This window comes from Malus domestica, chromosome 08, assembly GCF_042453785.1.
Source record: "Malus domestica chromosome 08, GDT2T_hap1".
Lineage (NCBI taxonomy): Eukaryota > Viridiplantae > Streptophyta > Magnoliopsida > Rosales > Rosaceae > Malus > Malus domestica.
In genome coordinates, this window is record NC_091668.1 from 29,270,362 (window position 1) to 29,284,548 (window position 14,187).

The 14,187-nt window shown below is 37.5% G+C and overlaps 2 protein-coding genes across 2 annotated transcripts; both read right to left on the minus strand.

Moving 5' to 3' along the window:
* Positions 1-3,668: 3,668 nt before the first annotated feature.
* Positions 3,669-4,354, minus strand: LOC139187572 (vestitone reductase-like). Its single transcript, XM_070826430.1, has 2 exons — positions 4,300-4,354; positions 3,669-4,072 (listed from the first exon to the last, which is right to left on the minus strand). The coding sequence occupies exons 1-2, from the start codon at positions 4,352-4,354 to the stop codon at positions 3,669-3,671; spliced, it is 459 nt and encodes a 152-aa protein (XP_070682531.1).
* A 4,675-nt stretch (positions 4,355-9,029) lies between these two features.
* LOC114826643 (vestitone reductase-like) lies at positions 9,030-11,052 on the minus strand. Its single transcript, XM_029107356.2, has 3 exons — positions 10,658-11,052; positions 9,458-10,181; positions 9,030-9,342 (listed from the first exon to the last, which is right to left on the minus strand). The coding sequence occupies exons 1-3, from the start codon at positions 10,785-10,787 to the stop codon at positions 9,201-9,203; spliced, it is 996 nt and encodes a 331-aa protein (XP_028963189.2). The 5' UTR covers positions 10,788-11,052; the 3' UTR covers positions 9,030-9,200.
* Positions 11,053-14,187: the final 3,135 nt, after the last annotated feature.

Below are 14,187 nucleotides of genomic sequence, written 5' to 3' on the forward strand. Positions count from 1 at the left end.
TCTTGGAATTGGTGATATTTGCCTAAGAATTAATCTCGGTTGCCAGTTGATGTTGAATTATGTGAGACATATTCCTGATATACGTCTCAATCTGATATCTATCGGTACCCTTGATCGACAAGGATATTATCACCATATTGGCGAAGGAAAATTGAAGCTTACTAAAGGCTTAATGGTGGTAGTAAGAGCATGACTTTGTTGTACGTTGTACCGGTCAAATGCCAAGGTTTTGAAAGGTGAGTTGAATGATGTGGAGGACTCATCTCTAAATTTGTGGCATAAGAGGCTAGGCCACATGAGCGAGAAAGGCCTACAAGTTTTGCCAAAGAAATCTCACATTCCCTTTGCCAAAGGTACGTCGTTAAACTCTTGTGAGCACTGTTTATTTAGAAAACAAAGAAGAATTAGTTTTTCTGTTCCATCTACAAAGAAAGGAAATTTGTTAGATCTTGTTTATTCAGATGTGTATGGTCCCATGGAAGTCGAGTCACTTGGAAGAAATAAATATTTTGTTACTTATATTGATGATGCTTCACGAAGGGTCTGGGTGTATTTGTTGAAATCCAAAGACCAGGTGTTTCAGACATTCCAGGAGTTCCATGCCATGGTGGAGAGGGAAATTGGGAAACCTCTCAAGTGCCTTCGTAGCGATAACGGCGGCGAGTACACATCTCACCAGTTTAGAAAGTATTGTGTGAAACATGGCATACGTCATGAGAAGACAGTTCCTGGAACTCCACAACATAACGGTGTTGCTGAAAGAATGAACCAAACCATCATGGAGAAAGTCAAGTGTATGCTGAGGATTGCAAAGTTATCTAAGCAATTCTGGGGTGAAGCTGTAAGGACAGCCTGCTATTTGATCAACCGATCTCCATCAGTACCATTAGGTCTTGATGTTCCAGAGAGAGTATGGACTGTTAATGATGTTTCTTACTTTCATCTGAAGGTGTTTGGTTGCAAAGCTTTTATGCATGTGCCCAAATAGCAGAGATGGAAGTTAGACTACAAAGCTACATTGTGCATATTTCTTGGTTTTGACGGTGAAGATTTTGGTTACAGATTATGGGACCCATACCAGAAGAAGTTCATCAGAAGCAAAGATGTGATCTTTTATGAAGACCAAACAATTGGGGATTCGAGTAAAGAGGCATAACCAGATGATGCAATCAGAGGAGTTGATCCATGAGCTTCAGATGAAGAAAGTGGCGGTGATATCCCTGAAGCAGCTGCCAATAAAGTGCCTGTAGAACCAGATAATGTCGATCAGGGGGAGCCTGATCAAGATGTACCAGACCATGAGATTGATAATCAGGGGAGCCTAGTCAAGAAGAGCAGATTCAAGGAGAACCCAATTAAGGGGAGCCTTCAGCCCCGCAAGAGAATGAAGATCAAGTTAGAAGATCTAGCAGAAGTCGAAGACCGTCTACCAAGTATTCTTCATCAGAGTATATCATGTTGACTAATTATGGAGAACCCGAAACTTATGAGGAGGCCAGAGCTCATAACGACAGTGATAAATGGATGAAGGCAATGGAGTCAGAGATGGATTCCTTATTAAAGAATGATGCTTATGAGCTGGTAGAGCTTTCAAAGGGCAGAAAAGCATCGAAAAACAAGTGGGTGTTCAAATTGGAAAGGGACAACAACATGACAAGGTATAAGGCTCGTTTGGTTGTCAAAGGTTTTGGTCAAAAGAAAGGAGTTGACTTTGATGAGATTTTCTCACCGGTGATGAAGATGACTTCCATTCGAGTTATCCTTGGTATGACAGTAAGCATGGATCTTGAGCTCGAGCAGTTAGACGTTAAAACTACATTTCTCCATGGCAATTTAGAAGATGAGATATACATGGAGCAACCCAAAGGCTTTGAAGTCAAAGGTAAAGAAAATTTGGTGTGCAAGCTCAAGAAAAGGTTATATAGTCTTAAGCAGGCTTCGAGACAGTGGAACAAGAAGTTCAACTCATTCATGGTGAGTAATGGGTACAAGAGAACTCATGCTGACTGTTGTGTCTATATTAAACAATTTTCTGGAGGTAAATTCATCATTTTATTGCTTTATGTTGATGACATGTTGATTGTCGATTAAGATGCTTCTATGATTAAAAGGCTAAAAAAAGAGTTATCTAAGTCATTTGACATGAAGGATTTAGGACCAGCTAAGCATATTTTGGGCATGGAGATAATTCGTGACAGAAAATCCAAGAAGTTGTGGCTGTCATAAGAAAAGTATGTTGAACGGGTGCTTGAAAGGTTCAACATGAAAGCAGCCAAATCAGTAAACTCACCTTTAGCCAATCATATCAAGTTGAGCAAAGAGTCGTGTACAAAAACATATGAAGAAAAGGAGAAAATGGCAGTTGTTCCCTACTCTTCAGCAGTAGGAAGTATCATGTATGTAATGGTGTGCACACGGCCAGATATTGCTCATGCAGTAGGTGTGGTGAGCAGGTTTCTCTCTAATCCAGGGAAAGACAATTGGGAAGTTGTTAAGTGGATTATCAGATATTTGAAGGGGACTTCTAAGATGTGCTTGTGCTTTGGCAGTTCCAAACCAATCTTGGAAGGATTTACAAATGCTGACATGGGAGGTGACCTGGATGGTAGAAAATCTACATATGGGTACTTGTTTACTTTTGCAGGGGGAGCCGTGTCTTGGCAATCCAAATTGCAAAAATGTGTTGCTTTGTCCACAACCGAGGCTGAAAACATAGCCGCTACAGAAGCATGCAATGAGCTGTTGTGGCTGAAGCGGTTTCTCCAAGAGTTGGGTTTAAAGCAAAGTGATTATGGTGTTTACTGTGATAGTCAGAGTGCTCTGGATTTGAGCAAGAACGCTACATATCATTCACGCACTAAGCACATTGATATTCGTTATCACTGGATTAGAGATGATATCAAGAACAAGTTGCTACAGTTGAAGAAGATTCATACCGATAATAATTCTTCAGACATGTTGACAAAGATAGTCATAAAATCAAAGTTGGAATTCTGCATTAAGGCTACTAGGATGGACTCCAAGTAACTTGGAGTCATGATCGGAATTCCTCCCTCATGGACTGGAGGGGGAGATTGTTGGTATATGGTCCAGCCCATGATGAATGTTCTAGATTATTCTAATAAGCAAGTGAGGTGGCTAGAGCATGCTAGACAATTCTAGCATGTTATTAAGTTGATGGAAGAACCTAGAAAGTACTAGCTTCCTTGGTTGCAAATGGAAAGATCTAGAAGCTACAATTTTGTGGCTAGTCTAGAATTATCTATGCTAGAGGTTTGAACAATACACTAGAAACTAGTAGAATGCCAAACCCTCACCTATAAATATGGGTGTGATGTTGTAGTGAAGTAACCAATTAAGAACCAAGTGTGAGTAGCAAAAGATCAAGTCCAAAGCTAGAGTTCCACTCCAAAAGTGAGAGTGAGAGTGTTCCACTACACATTGTGAGTGAAGTTTAGAGTGATAGAAAATGTGTGTCATACTTTCTTGTATCCATCAAGCCTTGTCTTTGGCTTGGTAAGACTACTCTTGTTGTACTCACCTTTTTCATATAGTGAAGATTGATCCTTATTTCGTGGACGTATGCATAAATTGCCAAACTACATAAATTCGTGGTGTCCATTTTCTACTTTACCTTGTGCATTCTCTATCTTGTAGTACCGACATTCCTAACAAATGGAGCCGGGAAGCTTAGGACAAATGAAGGGGCCAACAACAAAAGAAGGTATTACTGTCACAACATCCAACCCATATTTCTCTGAAAATTCAAGAACTGGCTTCTCAGTTAATGTCTTCGAAATCATGTATGGTCCATATCGCTTTATAGGCCTAATGTAATCTATATCGCTCCAAAAACTTTCAACCACTTCCTCAACATCCTTGTTGCTGCCAAACATGACAGCGGCTGCATTAGAAGTGTACACAACTCGTTTCATTGTTTTTGCGTTTAAGCACGCCTTTGGAATGCCGAGGGCTCCATCAATTGATCTTTTGGTCACTACTTCTTCAGGTTCCTTGTCTTGGAAATCGACCGGAGTGGCAACATGGAACACTCCGATGCACCCTTCAACGACTGCATTGAAGGTGAAAAATTCAAATTAACCACGCCAACAAAATTAAACCAAAATAACCAAAATAAAAGTTTTGAGCAATATAGTAATTCCAAAATAATTTTACTGTTTTTGTTCAAAGTCTAACAGACAAGAACCTATATTAGTTACCCCATTTTTCTCTTCCACATTTTTCTCCCAACTAGATAAACTTTTAGAGACAAAATAATTACCTAAAAAGATGAAATGCCTCTGCAACGATGAAACAGCGTTTGAAGGTTGTCACCAAAAAACTTAACGACCATTTATATTTTGTGTCTTTGTAAATTTTATTTTTAACTTGATAACTTTCAGGAAATTTCGAAGCACAAAAGTAGTTGAAATTAGAAAGATCAAAGTATGCTTCTTCCTAATGATATTGTTATTAAGGAAATTGCTAGTATTAATATACCTTGGACAAGTTTGTTTTGGGGCTTGACCCTAATGATATCTTTTTTATTAATCTGCTACTAATCTTAGCAGAGATGGAAATAGAAATAGGCAAAGGAATAATTTAAAAAAGAAAAGAAAAGAAAAACTAAAAATTTAAACACTCTCTTCCAAAATAAATTTTTTGTTTAGAGTTTTCTGCACAAAGAGCTTAATACCAGGGGGGGATTCAAGATATGTCGATATGGATTATACTTGTGTAGGTTAATTTAACGAAAAAAAATCAACAAATCAAAAACCCGATATACAGCAACAACAAAGCCTTATCTCATTAGTTCAAAAAATCGATATAAAAAAATAAAGGCTTTTTAGCCAAAATGGTCCCTGAGATTTGAATAACACATCACTTTGGTTTTTAAGATTGAAAATCAATAGAAATGGTCCCTGAGATTGTCCACCATCAATTATTTTGGTCTTTCCATTAAAAATTCTGTTAAGTGTCCCGAAGCATTTGGCTTTGTAATTCAATCGTTTCTTAACCAAATTCGACCCATAATATATCAAAATGAAGATAGGAAATTGTAGAACAAGATTATACCTATTTGGAAGCCCAATGGTTGTCGGAGATGGCCGGAAAATAGCCTGAAAGGTGACTGGTCCGCGGAAAACTGGAAAACTCGTTGGAAATTGGGTAAACTTTAAACGTTCATAACTTCTTCAATACTCAATGAAATCGAGTGATTCAAAAACAAAAATCATACTTCTCATTGAGACAAAGAGAATGGTACATTTCTAAATGGCTAAATCGTTGTGGCTAAAACCATTAGGCTTCCAAATAGGTATAATCTTGTTTCAAACTTTCCTATCTTCATTTTGATATATTATGGGTCGAATTTGGTTAAGAAACGATTGAGTTACGAAACTTTGAAAATTGTCCAAACTTTCGGCCAAGAGCTCCAGGACACTTAACGGAGTTTTTAACGGAATAATCAAAATAATGGATGGTGGACAATCTCAGGGACCATTTCTATTGATTTTCAATCTTAGGAACCAAAATGATGTGTTATGCAAATGTCAACGACCATTTGGGTTAAAAGCCAAAAATAAATAAAAACTTGCAAATCTTTGTACTTTACCTGCTGGGAGTGATTTGACAGTGGTACACAGAGTAGCCTTGATCAAGAAGCCTCATAACCAACCAAGAACCTACGTACCCAGAACCACCTGTTACACATACTACTCTTCTCTCTCTCTCTCTCTCTCTCTCTCTCTCTCTCTCTCTCTCTCTCTCTCTCCCCTTCAAATTCAATCAAATTCAAGTCTTGTTGATAATTTGCTAGCTCATTGAAGTCTCGGTGTAATTGTGAAATCTTATCTTGGAAGGAACTCTTTTTTCACCTCTACTGTCTCTGTCTACTAACTTTCTTAGTGGTTGAGTGGGTATGCTTGACTTTCATGGACGTTTCTTCAATGGTAAATTCTGTTTACGTCCAAAACATATCTTAAGAAGAATAGTAAGTGAAACGTTATAAAATGTAGGGGTTAAAGTGAGATTTTATGTATAGTATAGAGGACAGCTAAAAATAAGTCTAAGTTTTGAAATACTTCATCCATAAAGCTTTATTTATTATAGCGGTACGCACTAAAAAAAGTCAAGGATAAGCAATCCGCCCCCCTGATGGGAGGCATCTACCTCATCCCGATCACCTTTTCATTAATAGAACTAATAGAATAGGATCTTTCCTTTAATTTAATTCTATAAGCAAGGGGAGCATGCGACACTTCTAAGGGACATTCACACTTTGATTCGAGAGCTAGTTTTAACAGAGAAGGTTCCATTAGTCGAACCCTGCCAGATGTATCAACTATATTTGAAGTTTGTTGTTGGTTTTCAATTGGATAATGAATGATAATATTGCTTGTACGTTTCTTTTAATTGAAGCTTTGGTGGTGTTTTGTACTTTAGTTTCAACTTTGCATGGTTGAAAAATTAGAAATAATCTCCAAGCTATTTGATTTATGTTTTCTATGAACGATGATGTGTAAAATTGAATTTTAACTAGTATTGACGTTGTTTTGGTTAAGGTGTTAAGGTGTTATAAGATGAAACTCGATGAACTTGAGAAAACCCGAACTCAACTGAAATCCGCGACCGAATGAACGCACATGAATCCAAACCCAACTCAAGCCCTAATTGTGAAGGCTAGGTTGACCATCGAACACGCCCAACCTGCCTAAGTTACACCCCTACTTGGAGTTGGTGGGGGTGAGGAATAAGGATTGTACAATTATTATGTACTTTTACCAATTGTATAAATAAATAAAAAGACTTTTTCAACAAGTTACGCCTCTTGGAACTAGGGCTGGAAAATTTTCCCGAAAATCCCAAATCAAACCAAAAAAATCCTGATCCCATACCGAAATTTTCGGGATCCAAACCGATCCCAAACCTTTCGGTACAGGAATCGGGATTACATATTCAATGGTTCGAGAATTCCGAACCAAACAGAAAAAATATATATATTTATTTTGGTCGCATGCATGTTGAATGTTAAATTTAAGTAATTTGATAGTTGATTATATTAGAAAGAGAAGTATGAAATTAAGTAGTTTGGAACTTTGGAACACCAATTTGACTTAATATGAATGAATTGGTATGAAATTTCAAATTAATATGAGGTAAAAAACCTAAATTTCAATTGATATGAAATTAGGGAACAAAATTTTAGACCAAAAACCCAAATTTTAGCCCACATCCAAAAAAATCTCAAATTTCAACCCAAAAGTCCAAAATCGAAAATCCATTCCGAATTCATCTCGAAATACCAAAAACATTTTGGGAACCCTGAAAATTAGGAATGCTGAAATTTCGATTCGAGATTGATCTTCAAATTCCCGTCCTGAAAATTTTGGATTTGGGATTCAGGATCCCATTTTTGGTTTGGGATCCTATACTGAACCACCCCTACTTGGAACTCGATTTAGATCCCACTTTGTCCTTGTAACTCAAAAGTCACCACTTCCCAAAACTCAAAATTCACTCCACTTTACCATGTTTCTGTTTCTTCTATCAAATAGCCATTAAGGTTGTTGACTTGGGTGCGTAAAATTGTAATATCATAGGCTTACTTTTAGCTACGCCCCGTAGAACTCGATGTTGATCTCACTTTGCCTCCTGAAACTCAAAAATAGTCATTTTGCTCCCTGAAATTCTATTCGTTCAACTTTGACTTGTGGGCACTCTTTATTCTCCCTAAAACTCAAAAGTCACCCCGTGAAACGTATGTGAGACCCACCACTCAATAAGACGATACCACATGTGCCAATGAATTTGATTATAAATCTCTATTATGTGTTAACATTCAATAATCATAAAATATTAAGTTTAAAAGAAGAAAATAAGGACATGATTTCTTGGGTTGTTGTGCTTGAGCTGTAGTGAGAGAAAAATAAAAAAGAAATTGATTAGCTTGGTGTACCCAATCAAACCCACATAATAGAATTTACTCAAATTCCATGGTTGGATAGTGAGGAAGAGAGAAGCGAGAACTCACCGGCGAGGTGGGGTTGTTAGTGGTAGGATAAATGATGCTAGGAGGTCGTTCTTCTCTTTTTGGGTTTTGGTTCACCATTTTACCATAATACCCAGTCCTTTTTTTCATTTTTAATTCACGTCAGCATATTTAATAGCTTATGAACGAAATTAAAGCAACGTGTTGCGAATTTGAGTTTAATGGAGTAAAATGACGACTTTCGAGTTTCATGGGGCAAAGTGGGATTAAATTCAAGTTGCAGGGGGTGGTTTGAAGGGCGTAGCTAAAAATAATAAGTCTATGATATTACAATTTTACCCATCCACGTTAGCAACTTTAACGCTATTTGACAGATGAAATGAAAACATGTTAAAGTAGAGTGGATTTTGAGTTGCAAAGAGTAAAATAATGACTTTCAAGTTACAAAAAACAAAATGAAATTCAATCGAGTTCTAAGAAGCGTAGCTATAAATAAGCCTTAAAAAATCTCTCCTTAGCATGGAACAAGGCTTGAACACCGTATTCAACAGTTTCATTTAATGGGCATAACAATTTCATTTTCACTTTTTACTTCATTGAGAAGGAAAATGCATATAATCTCCTGTAACTGCCTTTTGGACAAGTTCATACACGAAACATAAGAGGAATGATTAAGAGTGGATGGAGGTACATCCTAATTTTCAAGATTTAATCTACTGTAACAGTCGTTTGGACAATATCCAGCTTTTCAAGACCAAGACATCTCCCTCTTTGGCGGTAAATGCTAGTTTCGTATTCTTTTTATTTTATTAATTATGTGCATGCATTTTCAATATTTAAACTATCTATTATCTAAATCCTCTTTGTTAATTAAAAGAGAGTGAAAAAACTATTTAATCTTCTATCACACAAAAAAAATAAATTTGACGAGCAATAATATAATTTCACAGATTCATATTTTATTGTTTTTTATTGAAGCATTTACAGATGATATTAAGATATATATAATATTAAAAAAGTAATAAACATAAACCTCTCATTCCCACCCACGTTCTCTCTCTCTTTCCTTCTTATTTTAAAACAAAAATAAAAAGTATTCATACATACAAAGTATGTGGGCATATGCTGGTTTTGTATAATGTTTATTCAGAATCAAGAGAGCCATATGCCAATACACAACATGAGCCTTAATTATGATCCGAAAACGGAACTATAAATAATGCTTTTCTTTGCAGCATTGAATTGCATCGCCGAGAATCTCATCAACCCCATACTTGAATCTGAAACCAGAATCCAAGAGCTTCTTCGATGACAGACCAGGCATTTTCTCACCTTTAACCTCCCTTAAATAGCTGCACAGAAAGATCAATAGAACCGAGAAATAAAGATATTTTGATTTCAATCTCGAGATTGTAACGCAACGAGAGAATGATCACGTTCGTAATATGAGAATACTAGTTGACGTACCTCAGTGACGGTATTTGAAATTCCGGGTATTTGGCAGAAAGAAACTCAGCCATTTGTACAAGGGTTATGACATGTGATGAGCAATTGTACCTCCCCTTTGCACCATGATGTTCGAAAAGGAAAATGTGCGCTCTCGCAACATCATCGACATGCACCATAGGCGTATTGATAAGAAAGCTAAGCCCATCAAGGTTACCAAAGACCATAGCCAGTGTGCTGTGAACGGATCCGGGAAGCTTAGGGCAAATAAAGGGGCCAACAACAAAAGAAGGCATTACTGTCACAACATCCAACCCATATTTCTCTGAAAATTCAATAACTGCCTTCTCAGTTAATGTCTTTGAAACCATGTATGACCCTCCATATGAAATTTTAGCTTTAATGTAATCTATGTCACTCCAAAAACTTTCATCCACTTCCTCCACATCATTGCCGCTGCCAAACACGACAGCGGATGCACTAGAAGTGTACACAACTCGTTTCACTGTTTTCGCATTTAAGCACGCCTTTAGAATGCCGAGAGCTCCATCAATTGATCTTTTGGTCACTGCTTGTTCTGGTTCCTTGTCTTGGAAATCGACTGGAGTGGCAACATGGAACACTCCAATGCATCCGTCAACGGCTGCATTGAAGCTGTCCGGGTTGCTGAGATCCGCTGTGAAAATTTTGAGCCTTTCGGTTGCTCCTGGTAGACTTGTGAGGTAGCTTAGATCTCTCTGGTTCTCTGGCATATACTAAGAGCGGTTTCAATATGGAACGAGACACAAACATGGAGCTCAATGGAAAACTAAATCCATAATTAATTGTTTAATCTAAACTCATATTAACAAACTCTATTTGTCAACCAAAAGAAGGTAAAAAATCCAAATTAACCATGTCAACAAAATTAAGAAAAACAACCAAAATTAAAGTTATTGGTAATATAGTAAAGGGAACTGTTATTATACTCTAAAAATCATATTCAACACTTCTCACAAATGTATTTTTCTTTCTAATTATAGAGCTTATAATACCAGGAAAAAAAAATTTCAAGATATGTTGATATGAATTATAGTTGTCTAGATTTAATAAATAAAAAAAAATCAACAAATTAAAAACCAGATAAACAGCAACAAAAACAAAGCTTTATTTCAATATTTCAAAGGCCGGATCCAATATAAAATAAAAAATAAAAAAACCTTCCTAATTTTTTAACTTTACCTGCAGGGTGTGATCTAACAGTGGTATTCACAGAGTAGCCTTGATCAAGAAGCCTCATAACCAGCCAAGACCCTACGAACCCTGAACCACCTGTTACACATACAACTCTTCCCGATCTCTCTCCTTCCATATCTCTCTCTCTCTCTCTCTCTCCCTCCCTCTCCCTTGCCTTCAGATTCAATCAAATCAAGTCTGGTTGATAATTTGCTAGGTCATTGAAGTCTCAGTGTAATCATGAAAGCTTATCTTGGTGGGGACTCTTTTCACCTCAACTGTCTCTGTCTAGTAATTTTCGTAGTGGTTGAGTGGGAGTGCTTGACATGTTTCTTCATTGACAAAGTCCGTTTACATCCAAAACATGTCTTAAGAAGAGTAGAGGCTGCAAAGTGAGACGTTATAGGATGTAGGGGATAAAGTGAGATTTTATGTGGAGTAGAGAGGGCATAGATAAAAATCAAGGCTATATTTTGCGATGATTATATTTGAAGTTTGTTGTTGGTTTACAATTAGATAATAATTGATAATGTTGTTTTTACGTTTCTTTTAAGGGAACTTTAACGAAAAGCACCTGGTACTGTTCAGTTTAACGAAAATCCACATTTTTACACTAAAAAGTCAATCCTGGTACTATTCACTTTACCCTTTATTTTGTCCTTATCATTAAAACTCAAAGTTTTCAAGCCCTTTTCATTAGTTTTCCTTTCTTTTAATTGAAGGTTTGGTGTTGTTTAGTAATTTAATTTCAACTTCGTATGGTTGAAACATTAGAAAAAGTCTCTAAGCTATATTGTTTATGTTTTGCATGGATGATAATGTATAAAATTTAATTTTAATGAGTCTTGACGTTGTTTTGGTTACAAATAGGGGTGGGGGGTGGTTTGGGTCAGGATATCCTAAACGGAAACACCTAACCTGAATCCCAAACCAATAATTTTTGGGACGAGATTTTATAACCCGAAATGTCATAGCCCGTCCCGAATATTTAATTTCGACGATGTGAAATGACGATTTTATCCTTGGACACTGAGATTTTAGTGTGTGTGTGTGTCATGCCTTGGGAGTTCGATGTATTTTCTTGGGTTTGGATGAGGATCACGTGTGCCACACACATACACACTTTCTCTCTCTCCTCCCTCACGATTTTCTTCTATTTCCGTACAAACCGTACGGACGAGCTTGGGACCAAGCATTTCACGCACAGATCGATGTTAAGAAGGTAAGAATTGAACTCCTTGTTTGTCCCTGAGTTCATATATGTCATTTTTAGGACTTGAAACCGTGAAAAACCCCGGGAACTCTAACCTCCGATTTGGTGCACTGTTCATGCACACGTAAATGTGAAGGTTTCAGGTGATTTGAAGCTTGTAGGAAGCTTTAAAACATCCATACGAAACTCGAAGAAGAAAAACCAAGCAATTTGGACCACTACTACAATATTAGCTTTAGGTGTCGGACGATCCTAGCGGTTAATAAGTCATTCTGACGGATAAAAGATATCCGACACATAATTTATTTACTGTTGGATTAAAGTTACTTTCTGTCGGATATATCCGACATATATTCTTGGCGGATTTTTCCTGACGGATTTAACCGCCATAAAATTATTATAACCCTCAGTATTTTTGAATTCTTTTTTTTTAAATATTTTGAATATATTCTGGCGGTTTCTAAGTGTCACAGCCCGTCCCGGGATTTTTATATCTGGGACGTGAATTGATGTAATTACCCTTGGCGGGCATTAAGGTACGTGTGTGTGTGACATTATTTGAATTAATTTTGTAAGTTTTGGGATTAAACTTTTGGAATTTGAATTTTTGTGGTTAGGGATTTGGATGGATGGTGAGGATTGTGTTGGGCCACACAATCACACACACACGCACTCCCTGTCTTCTCTCCCTCTCGTAGCACTCTCTGTCTCTCTCCCTCGACCTCACACACCCACACCCAATGTGTACGGCACACACCCAAACCCTCCAAAAACTCGACGGATCGAGGCAACCAAGGTATGCATATTCATCCTTTCGACGTTCTGAGTTCATTGGTACTAGTTTTAGGAAGTGAAACCCTCGAAATCACGGGAAACCCGAACCTCCATTTTTGAGTTACTGTTCATGCACACGTAAAATGTCATGTTTCAGGGAATTCTAAGCTTGTAGTGAGCTTAGTGAAGTCCTAAGGAGGCTCGGAGTACTTCGTTTGAAGGATTTGGACGTCGGGATCACGTGGTTCCATTTTGGCCGAATTTCTTGGGAATTTTCCTGTGAGATTTCTTGATTTTTAGAGCCTTAAACTAGTCTATCGTGATTCTACATGTTTGGGGCTTCAATTTGATATAAAATACGAAGAAAATGGGTGAAAAACGAAGGAGAACAAGAGGTTTTAAAATTGGCCGGAAAACGGTCGCCGGAAAAACCAGTCCGGCGACCCAAGGAAGAAGAAGGGCGCGTGGGGGGCGCGTAGGCCCGTGCCACGTGCGGTGCGTGGGGGCGCGTGGCACATCAAAAAAATAATCTAAAAATATGTCGACGTTCGTGACGTCGAGTAGATCACTGTGGTATATTCATATACCCAAATTGAGCACCGTATGAGAAAGTTATTGCGATTATTGGTTAGGTGCTTTAAATAACGTTTTATAGTTTTCGCATTTAGGTGAAAATGTGAATTGACGATCCGACCGTTGGATCGTCACCAAACTCTGATACGTTGTAATACGTAATATTTGAGGATTATTGGAACTTACGGATTGGGAATCCGAGTTACGGATCTTCCGAAATTGAAGTTGTAAGTTCATAAAATAAAATGTTAACCGTCACTTAGTTTTGGAAATTGACGGAGATCCGACCGTTGGATGGTAATGAAATTTCAGGATGTTGTCCTAAAGATATATTGTGGACCTCTGGAAGTTATGGATTTAAAATCTGATTTGCAGATCTTTCGGATCGAACTGCGTAGTGATGTGTTTTATATAAGTTATATTCTATCGATATGATTTCTGAGGTTGGATTTGATTATTGTTCTAGGCGGCGATCGTCATGACGCCTTGATGTGTTGTGCTAGGGAGTTGTAGGGCGAACTCCAGGTGAGTGGGCAGTATTTTCTGTATTTACCTATATACTATTGAGTTTTCCCAGAAATTGAATTTAAATGAAAGTATGATTTAAAATGCCATGGATAGATTTATATGAAAAGTATGATTTGAAATGCCATGCATAGAAGTATATGAAAAGCATGAATTGATGTATGATGCATATATATATGTGAATTGGTGCTGTGGACGCACAGGTAAGTATCAGGTGAGTTTTATATTATTCATGTGCATTGTTGATGTGTATATTGTGGATAGCTCATAACCTGCAATCATGGTGTTAGTGCTTATATTATTCACCACACCGCACGCTCGTCTTGGATCCAAGTAGGTGGATGTCGTACAGACCAAGTGAGGGTTCCGACATGCTAGTCGTATAGATTACTAGATGTGATTCCGACTAGTGGGTGACCTTAGATTATGTGCACAGATGATTGATGAGAGA

What these genes read in the sequence shown, in the direction of transcription:
- LOC114826643 (XM_029107356.2), bottom strand. Translation starts at nt 10,787, where the DNA reads ATGGAAGGAGAGAGATCGGGAAGAGTTGTATGTGTAACAGGTGGTTCA. An exon ending in TGTTAGATCACACCCTGCAG is followed by an intron (nt 10,182 to 10,657) that starts GTAAAGTTAAAA and finishes AGTATATGCCAG; the next exon opens with AGAACCAGAGAGATCTAAGC. An exon ending in TTTCAAATACCGTCACTGAG is followed by an intron (nt 9,343 to 9,457) that starts GTACGTCAACTA and finishes CTTTCTGTGCAG; the next exon opens with CTATTTAAGGGAGGTTAAAG.
- LOC139187572 (XM_070826430.1), bottom strand. Translation starts at nt 4,354, where the DNA reads ATGGTCGTTAAGTTTTTTGGTGACAACCTTCAAACGCTGTTTCATCGT. An exon ending in GCTGTTTCATCGTTGCAGAG is followed by an intron (nt 4,073 to 4,299) that starts GCATTTCATCTT and finishes CCTTCAATGCAG; the next exon opens with TCGTTGAAGGGTGCATCGGA.